This window comes from Idiotropiscis lumnitzeri, chromosome 7 (assembly GCF_059441095.1).
Source record: "Idiotropiscis lumnitzeri isolate Australia: NSW breed Sydney's pygmy pipehorse chromosome 7, RoL_Ilum_1.0, whole genome shotgun sequence".
Classification (NCBI taxonomy): Eukaryota; Metazoa; Chordata; class Actinopteri; order Syngnathiformes; family Syngnathidae; genus Idiotropiscis; species Idiotropiscis lumnitzeri.
The window spans coordinates 11,126,003-11,137,483 of record NC_142397.1 but is presented as its reverse complement, the minus strand read 5'-3'; the positions used below and the strand labels follow the sequence as shown (position 1 = coordinate 11,137,483).

Here is an 11,481-nt window from a genome sequence, read left to right as displayed (position 1 = left end):
GAGACACGTGTTAAAAGAATAGCACATTTATTGGATATCCAAAAATCAATAAATACACATTCCTCACGTTTTCCAAAATATGCATGTTCCAACTCTTTCACAAAACTACACAGTGACAGTATTGAATATCATTGCAGATAGAAGAAAATACTGAAATATGACACTTTTACAACACTAATAACTTTATTGTGGTATATGTGTCTGTCTACTTTTTAGGGCAGGGCAGGTCATTTCAAATTTAAATCAAACATTGAAAACTACATTTTTATTTTTTCTTGACACAATTTGACAAAAAGGACACAATTTCAACTAAATGAAAAGATTTTATCAAAATATCCACCCTCTAAATGTAGTTGAAATACATTTTTTAACCTACATTTGAGACAATGACATCATTTCTAAACCCAATGACAACATTAGATACACCTGCATATCTAATCAGATCCGAAATGCGTGCTGTATCAAAAATTTTGTCTTCATAAAGATAAATTACACCCAGTGTATAAATTTATAAATTATAGTTTGCAGTGGCACACAACTGTGCTGCAGAGAGCTTTTGATCCTCACGTGTTGCTAATTAAGGTCAATATTAGTTCTACACTGCTCCAAGATGCAAAGAACTACAATAAGAATGCCAAATCAATGTAACTGTGAAATGTAAATCAAAGACGTGTACTAAATGATTTCAAAAGCCAGACCTTTTAATACAATTCTTGTATTGAACCTTATCGGACTATGCAATGTAATTATGTTCCTGCATTTTAACATGCTAAATAACAAACCAAAACACAAATCATATATATATATCCTGTATTGTTTTTTTCTCACATCACTCCAAGCCCTTTTAAATGTGTCACTTTTTATTGCACCAAAAGATTATATTGCATAGGATGTAAGCTGTAAAGCAGCTCCTCATTGCCCAGCCATGATACTAGTGTGAGCGTGTGTGTATGCGAGTGCATGGGTGTGTGTGTGGGTGTGCGTGTGTGTGTGTGTGTAATATAGCACGTCCTCGAGCAAGCACAACTCCCCCTGCTGGTGAGGGTTTTAGCACTGTGATCCACACAAGCTTCAAGTGATAAAAAAATTAAACAAAACCAAACTGCTCGTAGACTGCAGGAAAGAAAAAAGAAATCACAAATATCTCAGCACTCTTGGTTGTCAGTGCAGGTGGAGGTGACCCCAGCCTTGGATAGAAAGAGCTTTCCACTGGGACATACGCACACTTCAAAGAGCCCCTCAGCATTTCCGGAAACTCCTCCTTGGCTTTGAGGCAGATTGGCCATGCGCACTGTCTCGGCATCCAGTACCAACTGCACAGAAGAGGAGGACAGCCATAAGGAACATGTATGATTCCAGTAAGAGTGTATCTCCTGATTTAGGCCCTAAGAGAGGTGGTTTAGCCCAGGTGTTAAAATCCAGGACCAAGGGCCAGTTGCGGTCCACCAAATCATTTTATGTGGCCCATGAAAGAAAATCATGTGTGTCAACTTACATGATCCTTGCAAAAAATCGCTACAAAAAAATTGTCATGTGTAATAAATAATGACGTTGAGATTTTTTTGTTCGGCTTTTCATAGTAACTTGAAAAATAATTCAACAAACTACTATCTTTGACTTCTGATTTCAAAACTACTGAACCATCGATTTGTTATATATATATATATATATATATATATATATATATATATATATATGTAATAATACAATGAGAAATTGGACATTTATTTGGTTTCCTCGCCATAACGATCCAATGAGGGAAGCCGTAACGACAAAGTGGTCTGTGACCAAAAAAAATGTTCTTTTGACCTTTGTGGTGTAGTGCATATTCAGAATTCACATATCCACCAAATCACGTGATTTCTGGGGGGAATACATCCTCTTTTATTTGCTCAAAAACTCACCTATTTTTACTTTTTGTGCTCAATCCAAGCCCAAGTATTATTTTGACGCCATCTTGTCACAACTTTGCCACTTCAATGAAACCGCATTCAATTTGACATTCACACGTTTCCATAGTGGCGTATCGGACACTTATTGTTAAGTTATGGCGCTGTTTCATATCCTGACTTCCCGTGAATTTTAGATTATATTGAATGTAGATTTCTATTGTGAAAGGATAATAAATGAACTTTTCAGTTGCCTTTGCCAGATTCTCTTTTCCTGTCTGTTGTGCCTTTCAAAGGCACATTATGTCCCCTAATTTCAGCCTATTGGGCATGACTGAGACATGACATTTGTTTTACTGGGACAGTTGTGAAACTGAGCCTTATGAATTCTGCCTAGCAACAAGAGACCGCAGCAGTTTTCCTGGTATAAAAATATACCTCACCTCTATTTCCACCCTTTAAGTAAACATGTTGACATTCTAGGGAGACAAGTGTTGTCCTTACCAGTCCAACACTGGACTGCAGGATAACGTCCATGTTGGAAGCCGCTTCAATGTTTCCAGCCAAGGCTTTTAAATGAACTCCCTTTGGAGCTTCCATAGTGAGTGAGCGAGTGGGAGACTCTAACCTGAAGAGGACAAGGAAAACATTCCATTATTTTGGAAGAGCAGCTTCAAATCCGTCATGGTGGGATTGGCTGGCCGACTGAAAAGTTGTCAACGATGTGGCTCGAGTGCTCACCTCAAGTCTTTAAAGAGTTCAGACTTGAGAAGGGGAACCTCCACTGAATGTTGGAACAGTGCTCCCTCAGGACCTGGAAAAAATATATATAATGTACTAAAATATTTTGTTCTTGACTTGAAAAATTTAGACAATTAAAAAATCCGATCTTTTTGTCACTGATACAGATCAGATGAAAATGCGGCGATCAGCCCAGATTTCCGATCACCATGTCGATCGATATACAGTGTGTGTAAGCCAAGCTAAACCAAGAACTGGGACTAAGGTCCAAACTGCTGTATGCGTGTCTTTGTGAACCGACCCAGCGATGCATAGTGCCACAAACCACAACAACTCTGACTTGTTTTGACGAATCTCCTGCCTTGCCAAACATGAGCAAGAACTTTGGTGGCCCTGAAGGTTTAAGTAAATAAATAAATAAATAAAATACCACATTCAAAATGACTTCCTGGAGATGCAGCGGCCAGGTGTCCCAATATTTTGCAACAGTGTATTATTCAAAGTGAGTTGCCTAGTCAGGCTTGAAGCGATGTGGGAATTGGAGTGGAGATGACCTCCACTCAGTTCGACTCAAGCGGACGAGCACATGCGAGCAGGAGACAAATGAAGGCCGACAGCAGAGTCAATGAAAGAATCACAATGCGGAGCCAAACATGTTTCCTCGGGGTGCACGAGCTTTATTTGGACTACTGTGTTGTGTGCAGTAAAGTGACCCCGGGCATAATGTAGCTCGCAGCTGACACTCCTCCTCAAAATTAATCAGCCAACACAGTGTGTGAGGTCAGTGAACCTGAGCACCATCAATAGGCACAGTGGATGAACATGACAATAAGAGGAGCTTACATAATTCTAGTGTTTCAAAGAAAACTCTCTTAATAAACATTTACTTCTTTTGTGCCAAAAAATAAATGGTCGTATGAAAAATCGTGATTTATATATTTTTTTCATAATTGAGCAGGCCTAATATACCAGTACACCAATATACATACATACATACCTGTATTGATGTATTTACACAGCCCCCCCCACACACACACACTCACACACACAATATGCTCTAATTTAAATTTGTACCTGTGATGCGCAGTTTGTCTGGTCCAATCACAGCCCGTTTGCCATCTGCAGAGAACAGCATGTTGTCATTGGACGAGCTGATGAGCATGTTCGGAGTGTGTCCTTCAGTCTGTTTAGGACCTGCAATGACATTTACGACAATTCAAAATGATTCCTTTGGTGCATATACTGTATACAGATATAGAAACTACACGCTCATTGGACCATGACCATCAGGCCATGTAATTATCTGCACATTGAAATACAAAATATAAATTCAGCAGTTGTAGAGAGCTCGGTTTAGGTCACACATCCAGCTTTTTGTCTAACGAGCGCAAGTTTTAAATGTTATTTGTTATATGATCAGTGACAAAATGCTTTAAAGAAGAATGAATGACTTTGCTTTTGCTGTTGCGCATGAATGGGTGAGAAATTTATCTTTCGTAAAAAAGTTGAGTAGAGTTGAGATGAGTTCATTATGGGTGTGTTCTTCTCTCTCAGCTTCTTACCCACAGACATCCTCCCTGTGACGTCGCCATTTCCATCACGGGCGTTGAGGTGAACCTTTTCCGTATCTGAATGTACAAGTAGGGGCGAGTCCTGGAACGAGAGGAAGTTTGCATGCGAACTTAATAGATATTCTGTAAACATGTAACACAAATCACATAAAGAAAAGATGATCAAAGTGTGACTCAAGTACCACTCGCGGTACGACGGCTCTCTTATTGTCTATGAAAGAATCACAGAGTTAAATGTGCAAACTTGCCATAATATTACAGTGGTTCTGACACAGTTTTTAAGTGCAGTTCAGTTGTATTTAACTTTTAAATACAATACATTTGAACGTAATCTCAAACTATCATGTCGGTACGTTTCTCATGTAACGTTTACGTGCAATGCATTTGAATTCAATCATTGTTTAAGTTGAGTGTTTCTATTTGTTAGCACGAAACAACACAAGAGGGGTCCTGGTTGGTTAAAGTAGGGGTTGTCATGGCAATGACAGTAACTATTCTCCTTAATACAAGCCAAATGCAGCAGAGCAAAGTATAAGTTCCATGTTCTATATTGTTGCTCCATTAGGACACCGAACTCACTCAGAAAAAATATAGCATTTTTTTTTTTTTTTTTTTTAGGGGGGGTGGCTTTGTTCAGTGGACGAAATGGAGAGCGAGATATGAATTTGGGTAAGTGCAGTGAGAGTGTGTGGTTAGTATGCCAGCCTTAACAGTCGAGCGTTACAGTTTGTATGTTTTCCCCATGCTTGCGTGGGATTTCTGCGGCTACTGCAGATTCCACCCACATTTCAAAAACATGCATATTAGGTCCTTTGAAGACCTTAAATTATCCATAGCTGGCAATGGGAAGAGCTGTTTTTTTCTGTATGTGCCATTTGATTGGACGATACCATCTGTCCATCTGCTAGCCAAAGTCAAACGATAAGCGCTACAGAAAACAGACAAATGGATAGCAAGTATAATTAGGCACACAGAAAATACGGAAAGGATGCAAATGACATTTGACTTGTGTCCTATGCCAAAAAAGGATGTCAAATGCAGATGGAGACTGCCAAGTGAGGGGACTCGCTGAACCCAAGCGTCAAAAATAACAAATGTCTTGATAACGACACATCTAAAGTTAGAAAAACTGCCATGAGCATGAAAACCCATAACATGTACACAACTGCAGTAAAGTGTTCCCATGTGCTGCTCGCAGGCGGGCCGTGAACCACGTTTCCACCGCAAACATCCTTGAGGTTCATCGGGAGCTCACTGCAGGAGCACGTGCGCGACGGGAGACTTCGGGAGGATTGGTCGCCATCCAAACATCCAAGCCTCGGAGCGCTCAGAAAAGACCGTTTTGCAGAGAGCATGGTTGCACACATTCCAACCATCGGGCATTTGGTTAAACACAGAGGGAATAATGACAACTTTGCTGCACGGCTTAATGAGCAGGGAGGGGGGGAAAAAAAGCAGAGAAAGTTCACATACATCTCTGGAGTGGATCTCCTCGGCGTAGAGAGGCAACAAGAATTCGGATTCGCCCTCGTCCAACTTCACGCCATCCGAGTGGACTTGCAGGAGGCCCATTCCTTCCTAAGCTCACATGAGACACGGAAACAGTTCCTGCTGATTGCAATACTTTTAGCTTTCTTTCATTTTTAAATAAAATTCCTTTCCTGTTTTTTGCAACGGTTTTGAACAAAATGATGAAAACTGAGTCCGCCTTACAGGCAACTTTCTTATATTCTTCGCATCAAAACAATTCTCCAAACTTTTTAGGTTTAGTTCTGCCCACCAGCAGCACACTCCAGCAGTGTTGATTTGTGGGCCCCCTGTGGCCGTAACTTGAGCAGGCAATTTTGCTCTGAGATGTGTATAATATTATGTCTTGAGAAGCAAAATAAATCAGAATATTATCAGAAATACTGCACAACTACACAAGGATTGAATTAAATGTTGCTTTTCAAGGTTGATTATATAATACAAGCATAGTGAAAGAGTTGTTATAGTACCAGAATTTTGTTATGATAATCCAAATGCGTAATCGGAAAATGAGTAAGAGTGTGAGAATAAATATATCATTTGCTCTGAGATGATCAACCAAAGACATACAACTAACTAGTCGTCGAATTTGGCTTTGCAAAATGCGCAAATTGCTTTTGACTTCTCCAACAAGCAGAACCACGTTCAAGGCACCATTTTTAGGGCTCTTGGCACCAGGGCACTTTGTCTAATTGAGGATACGAGCTTCATTCAGACAGACCATTCCCAGTCGAATAGAAAAGTAGTCCTTTGCTGCAATGTTGTGGAATCGACAGGCACGTCTAAACCTTTTTTAGGAGGGCATCAAGTACTGAATTTTCTTGCAGAAGGGTCCCAATCTGCTACTAATAGCCGGAGAGCATTGCATTTAAAAACCTTGCTAAGTAATTTGGGAGCAATTCCCTTTTTTTGTGTAACTGTGAATGTTACTGCAAACTCTTCGTGACCTTTCTGAGCTTTGTGTGGCAGTGGAGCCCTCAGCAGAGTGAGTGTGACTGGCTTCCTGAATATCAGTTGAATTGGTGAATCGGAATGATCATGAATTCTGGTTAGCAACAAGCAGCCAGGAATACAGAATATGCTGCTAATCTTACAAATGTTTTGGAAAATGATCAAAATTCAGAAACAATTCGAGGTCGGTCGGTGCAATGTATTGTTTTCATGTAGGACATCCGTGAGAAAACACACAGGGCTTTAAAAAGCGAGTGGCACGTACCGAGTTGAACCACATGACCCTGAAGATCCAAATGGTGAGGGCCAGGTTGACCACCAGGATGATGATGAGCAGCAGGACAAACAGGTAGAGGCAGCGCTTCCGCCAGCCATAGATGCCAACCTTGTAGATGTGCTCGGGCACGGGCCCGGGCCCATTGCTGCCCTCGGTGCTGCTCTCATACTGCTCACCCACCATCTGCTATCTGCGGACCACAATGACATCATCGGGATACTCGCTTGACAGTAGATCATCGTGCTGCATATGGACAGCCCAAATGCCAATCCTCCATTCTCATGTGTCAAATCCTGGTCCAGATAGTAATCCCTGACGCAAATTGTCTTTAGCTGCAGGTGCGTCTCCTCAACTGGCAGGTAAACCTGAGTAGAAGCAACTGTGGCTAAAGACAAACTGTGGCAGGGTTTATGTTCAGGAGCTGGATTTAACACCTTTGTCAGATTGGAAGATTAGCATTTGGGTCGTCGAAATAATTCTGCATTGTAACATTTTTATCATTTTGAGAGTAAATTCTGAATTATTTACGAGAGAATCAGGCATATTACGGATAAACAAAAATCATATACATGATATAAAATGATGAAAAAGAATAAATGTAAAATAATAAAAACATATTATTGTCAGAATCAAGTATACTTTTATGAGGAAACAGTAAAAAAGAAAAACAACCATAATTTTAGTCAAAACTCTGGCTTGTGTTTGAGGTGGTTCGCATATCAAATTGAAAGGGGTGAATCCTAATGAACATCAGCAAACACGCATTTTTGGAAAGGAAAAAGGAAGTGAAAGAAGCTTTTGAACTGCATAAGAGTGCTCTGACACACCCAGTGAGCACATCTGAGTCATTGTGCCAATGGAAAGCTTGACAGCTTTTCCAGCCGTTTCTCACAAGACGGAGAAGTAAAATGCTCTTTATTAGAGAGCAGAGGCGGGCTTCTGAGTGCCGTAGAACGCAAAGTGCACACAAAAAGCTGATGCGAAAGCAGATGGACGTCCAGATGCATCAAGGCAGCCTGCCTGGCCTCCAGTCAGCACACTGTCAGCATCGCACACTGTGACAACGAGCGGCCTCGGGGACACATTTACCTCCGACTCAAACTGATTGGAGCCGAGGACTGCACCCATGTTTTTTTTTAACCATTAATTTGCATTAGAAAGCACAAGCCCGCAAAATAGAGAGCAGTACACGTCTTATAAAAGAAAACAAGAATTACAAGATTTCTAAATTAGCCGTGAAACTGAATGAACTCCTTGGAGGAAAGACAATCGTATAAAAGTAACAATTACACAGAAAAAAAAAAACATCAAATAGGGCACATGGTATTACAGGGATCAAGTTGTAATAAATTATAAGAAATAAATCACAACAAGTCAAGTATTGAATTAAGTGTTTTTTTAAAGGTTGATATAAAATACATGCATAGTTACGTGGGAGTTCTTTTTTTTAATAATACCGGTATTAAATTGTCCATCCATCAATCCATCTTCTGTACCGCTTCTTCTCACTAGGGTCGCTGGAGCCTATCCCAGCTATCTCCGGGGGGTAGGCGGGGGACACCCTGAATTGGTTGCCAGCCAATTGCAGGGCACACAGAGACGAACAACCATCCGCACTCACACTCATACCTAGGGGCAATTTACAGTGTTCAATCGGCCTGCCATGCATGTTTTTGGAATGTGGGAGGAAACCGGAGTACCCGGGGGAAACCCACGCAAGCATGGGGAGACCATGCAAACTCCACGCCCGATGCTGTCTCTCACTGTGAGGCCATCGTGCTAACCATTCGGCCACCGTGCCGCCGGTATTAAATTGTGATCATCCAAATACTTTGCTGGAAAATGATGAGAATAAATGTGCGATTTATATATACTGTGAAATTTTTATCGTCAATTGTGTACGCGAAAGGAGATGAGAGTATGAGAATGTTGGCAAAAGTTGAACACAAGCTAAAATTGCACAATTATGATAACAGATGTATCATTTTATGAGGGGAAAAAGAAAAAAAGAAAATTGTAATATTCTCCGAATGACGTCGTAAAAAGACGAGAATAAATCTTACATGAAAAAAGAAATTCAGATGTAATATAAAAAGATGAGATTAAAGGAACAGGCCAATTTTGGCAGCACAATGTTACATTTTTGGGAGGATTAAGTTTTATTTATGAGACAAATAAATAATTAAACATTATGAGAATAATGACAGGATTGTCAATAAGATGAGTTCTCGTTCTGATTGAGAGTTGACAAATAATTCAAAATGGCCGATACCTAATGTGGCGTTTAAAGTTACGTTGTGTCTTCTTCATTAGTAGATCCAAAGTGGAAAAGAAAGTAGACACGTAATTGTGCTCCAAGTTAATGACGCGGCTTACAGCTTTTGGTCGAGCGTAAATCGGGCGCACGCGAACGCGTTGCTCAGTCCTAATGGAGTCGTTCATTACGACTTTAATGAAGGCCACCCAATGAACACTTTCAAAGAGTCGTGCTGCTCCTTCGACACAAGCGCTAGGAACATTTCCTTAGCAACCAAACAAAAACACTCCCCGAGCTGCGTCGGCTGCCAGGAATGCTCAGTTTTAGGAGCACGAGGAAAAAAATTTTCCTCGAGTCCATGCTTTTATTTTGAAGCTTGCCAGCCACAGAAAAGTGATCAGATTGGTCGTCCATCTTTGGCAAGAATAGGAATTCTCAAAGTCTGGCACGGTGGATCCCTTGATCAGTACGCAAAACAATCATTGAATGGAACGACTACTGCAGTTTGGTTGCATTTTTATTTGATTTATTTGACAATAGTTTTTCATTTGATTTTTTAGAATAGTTTAAAAAAAAATTTTTTTTACGTAAAGTTATCTTTGACATTTTTTGTGCAGTACATTTCAATTGAATCATTCCTTAAGAACATCATTTTCAAAATATGAATTTCTGCATTTAACAGCCTTTTTCCATGCAACTTTAATAAACTCAACTTTTAAAAAATATATAATTTCATGGCATTATTCAATAGCACAAAAAAATTCAAGTAACTTTATGTGGCTGTAACAATTTTCAACATGTAACGACGAACTATGGAGACTTTTTTTTGTTGAATAGTACTGTGGTAACGCAACAATCTTATGCTCATAAGATTGTTTATCTTCCTTGAAAATGGTTATGTAACTTGACTTTTGTTAAACTGCATGTGTTTTTTCCCCCTCCATAAAAATGACATTTTATTCTCGTAACGTTAAGACATAAATTGATGTGATATTTCAGTTTTATTTCTTCTCATAAGATGACAACTTTTTCAATGTTACTTCTTAACATCGAGTAACAACTTTATTTTCCTAACATAACAGTTTTCTTCACGTAACCTTTTCCCGCGTAATTTTATGCTGTTCTCAGGCTAACATCACCACTTTTTCCACATCCTGTAGGTCTATGACTTTATTCTTACAATGCAACTTTTTTTCTTTGAACGATGCGACTTTAATAACTTTAGCAAAATTACAACGTTCTAATTGTAACATTACAACATAACGTGTCGTATTGATCCTTACAACTTAACATAACGTTATATCTTCATTCTTGCAGTTTTCAACTTTTTCCTCATAACGTCACAATTTTATTTACACGATTTACACAGTTGTAAGTTATTCTTGCAAACCGCTCATTGTAACATTATGAATTGTCCTCATAATAATGCATTGGCACAAGGTTCAGACTTTTTCCCTTGTAGCTTTTCAACTAATACTCCTTCATGTTAGTCAACATGAAGTCTGACCTCTGAAAAACAGCAAAACCTGGACACAACCACACGACAGAAGATTACAAATTAGTACTCAGGAACCATGAATGAAAAAGTCCTGAAAGGATTTGGTCAAAACCATCTCCGCAAGAAGTGGACTTCCCGTCTTTCACTCTGCTGTCTTACCTTCTATAAATAGAAGTCTCTGTACTGTATTGTCAGTACTTTTTAGAAAAGGCACACAAGAACACGCACACGTTCATACACACTTGAGTGGTTTGGCTCATGGGCACATGAAATAATCAACTCAATATACAACCCAAACTGACAATGGGTTATTGTTCAGGTTATTTTCGTATTGCTGCCCTTGTATGGTAACACGGATAACTTGCGTGCTGTCAGAGTTCAGCGTGAGGCGTGGAGGTGTCCCAAAAAAAAAAGAGGTCAAATGTCACATGAGAGACTAAGTGACACACGAGTTTAGGAAGGGCAAACAACAAGAGTACTCACCGCGGTTGTGGCGAGGCTCGCTCGCTCGCTCGCTTTCTTTTCTGCCTGAGAGGAGCTCGATGAGCAGCGGTGGAGCCCCTCGCACACGTCTGACAGCCGCTCAACAGCTGCGGCCAATAAATCCACTTATGCGCCGCGCCTGACACCAGACGGCGCTCCCGCAGCCCCGAGGACCTACTCTGCCTCTCACTCTGCTATGCACTGGAATATTTCAGAGAGGGAGAGAGGGAGGGAATGAGGAAGGGAGGGAGGTGGTCAGCGCACATATTTTGTTCCTGAAATCAGCA

The 11,481-nt window shown here is 40.2% G+C and overlaps 1 protein-coding gene across 1 annotated transcript; it reads right to left on the bottom strand.

Annotated features, from left to right (window-relative positions):
- Nucleotides 1–683: 683 nt before the first annotated feature.
- sgcg (sarcoglycan, gamma) lies at nucleotides 684–11,404 on the bottom strand. The gene is made up of 8 exons (XM_088300239.1): nucleotides 11,195–11,404; nucleotides 6,945–7,146; nucleotides 5,675–5,779; nucleotides 4,193–4,283; nucleotides 3,705–3,824; nucleotides 2,631–2,703; nucleotides 2,394–2,517; nucleotides 684–1,313 (listed from the first exon to the last, which is right to left on the bottom strand). The coding sequence occupies exons 2-8, from the start codon at nucleotides 7,137–7,139 to the stop codon at nucleotides 1,146–1,148; spliced, it is 876 nt and encodes a 291-aa protein (XP_088156365.1). The 5' UTR covers nucleotides 7,140–7,146; nucleotides 11,195–11,404; the 3' UTR covers nucleotides 684–1,145.
- Between the last annotated feature and the right edge of the window lie 77 nt (nucleotides 11,405–11,481).

Coding starts and splice junctions, on each gene's coding strand:
- sgcg (XM_088300239.1), bottom strand. CDS start 7,139: ATGGTGGGTGAGCAGTATGAGAGCAGCACCGAGGGCAGCAATGGGCCC. Junction 5,780..6,944: donor GGGTCATGTGGTTCAACTCG/GTACGTGCCACT, acceptor ATGTGAGCTTAG/GAAGGAATGGGCCTCCTGCA. Junction 3,825..4,192: donor CACAGGGAGGATGTCTGTGG/GTAAGAAGCTGA, acceptor ATGTCATTGCAG/GTCCTAAACAGACTGAAGGA.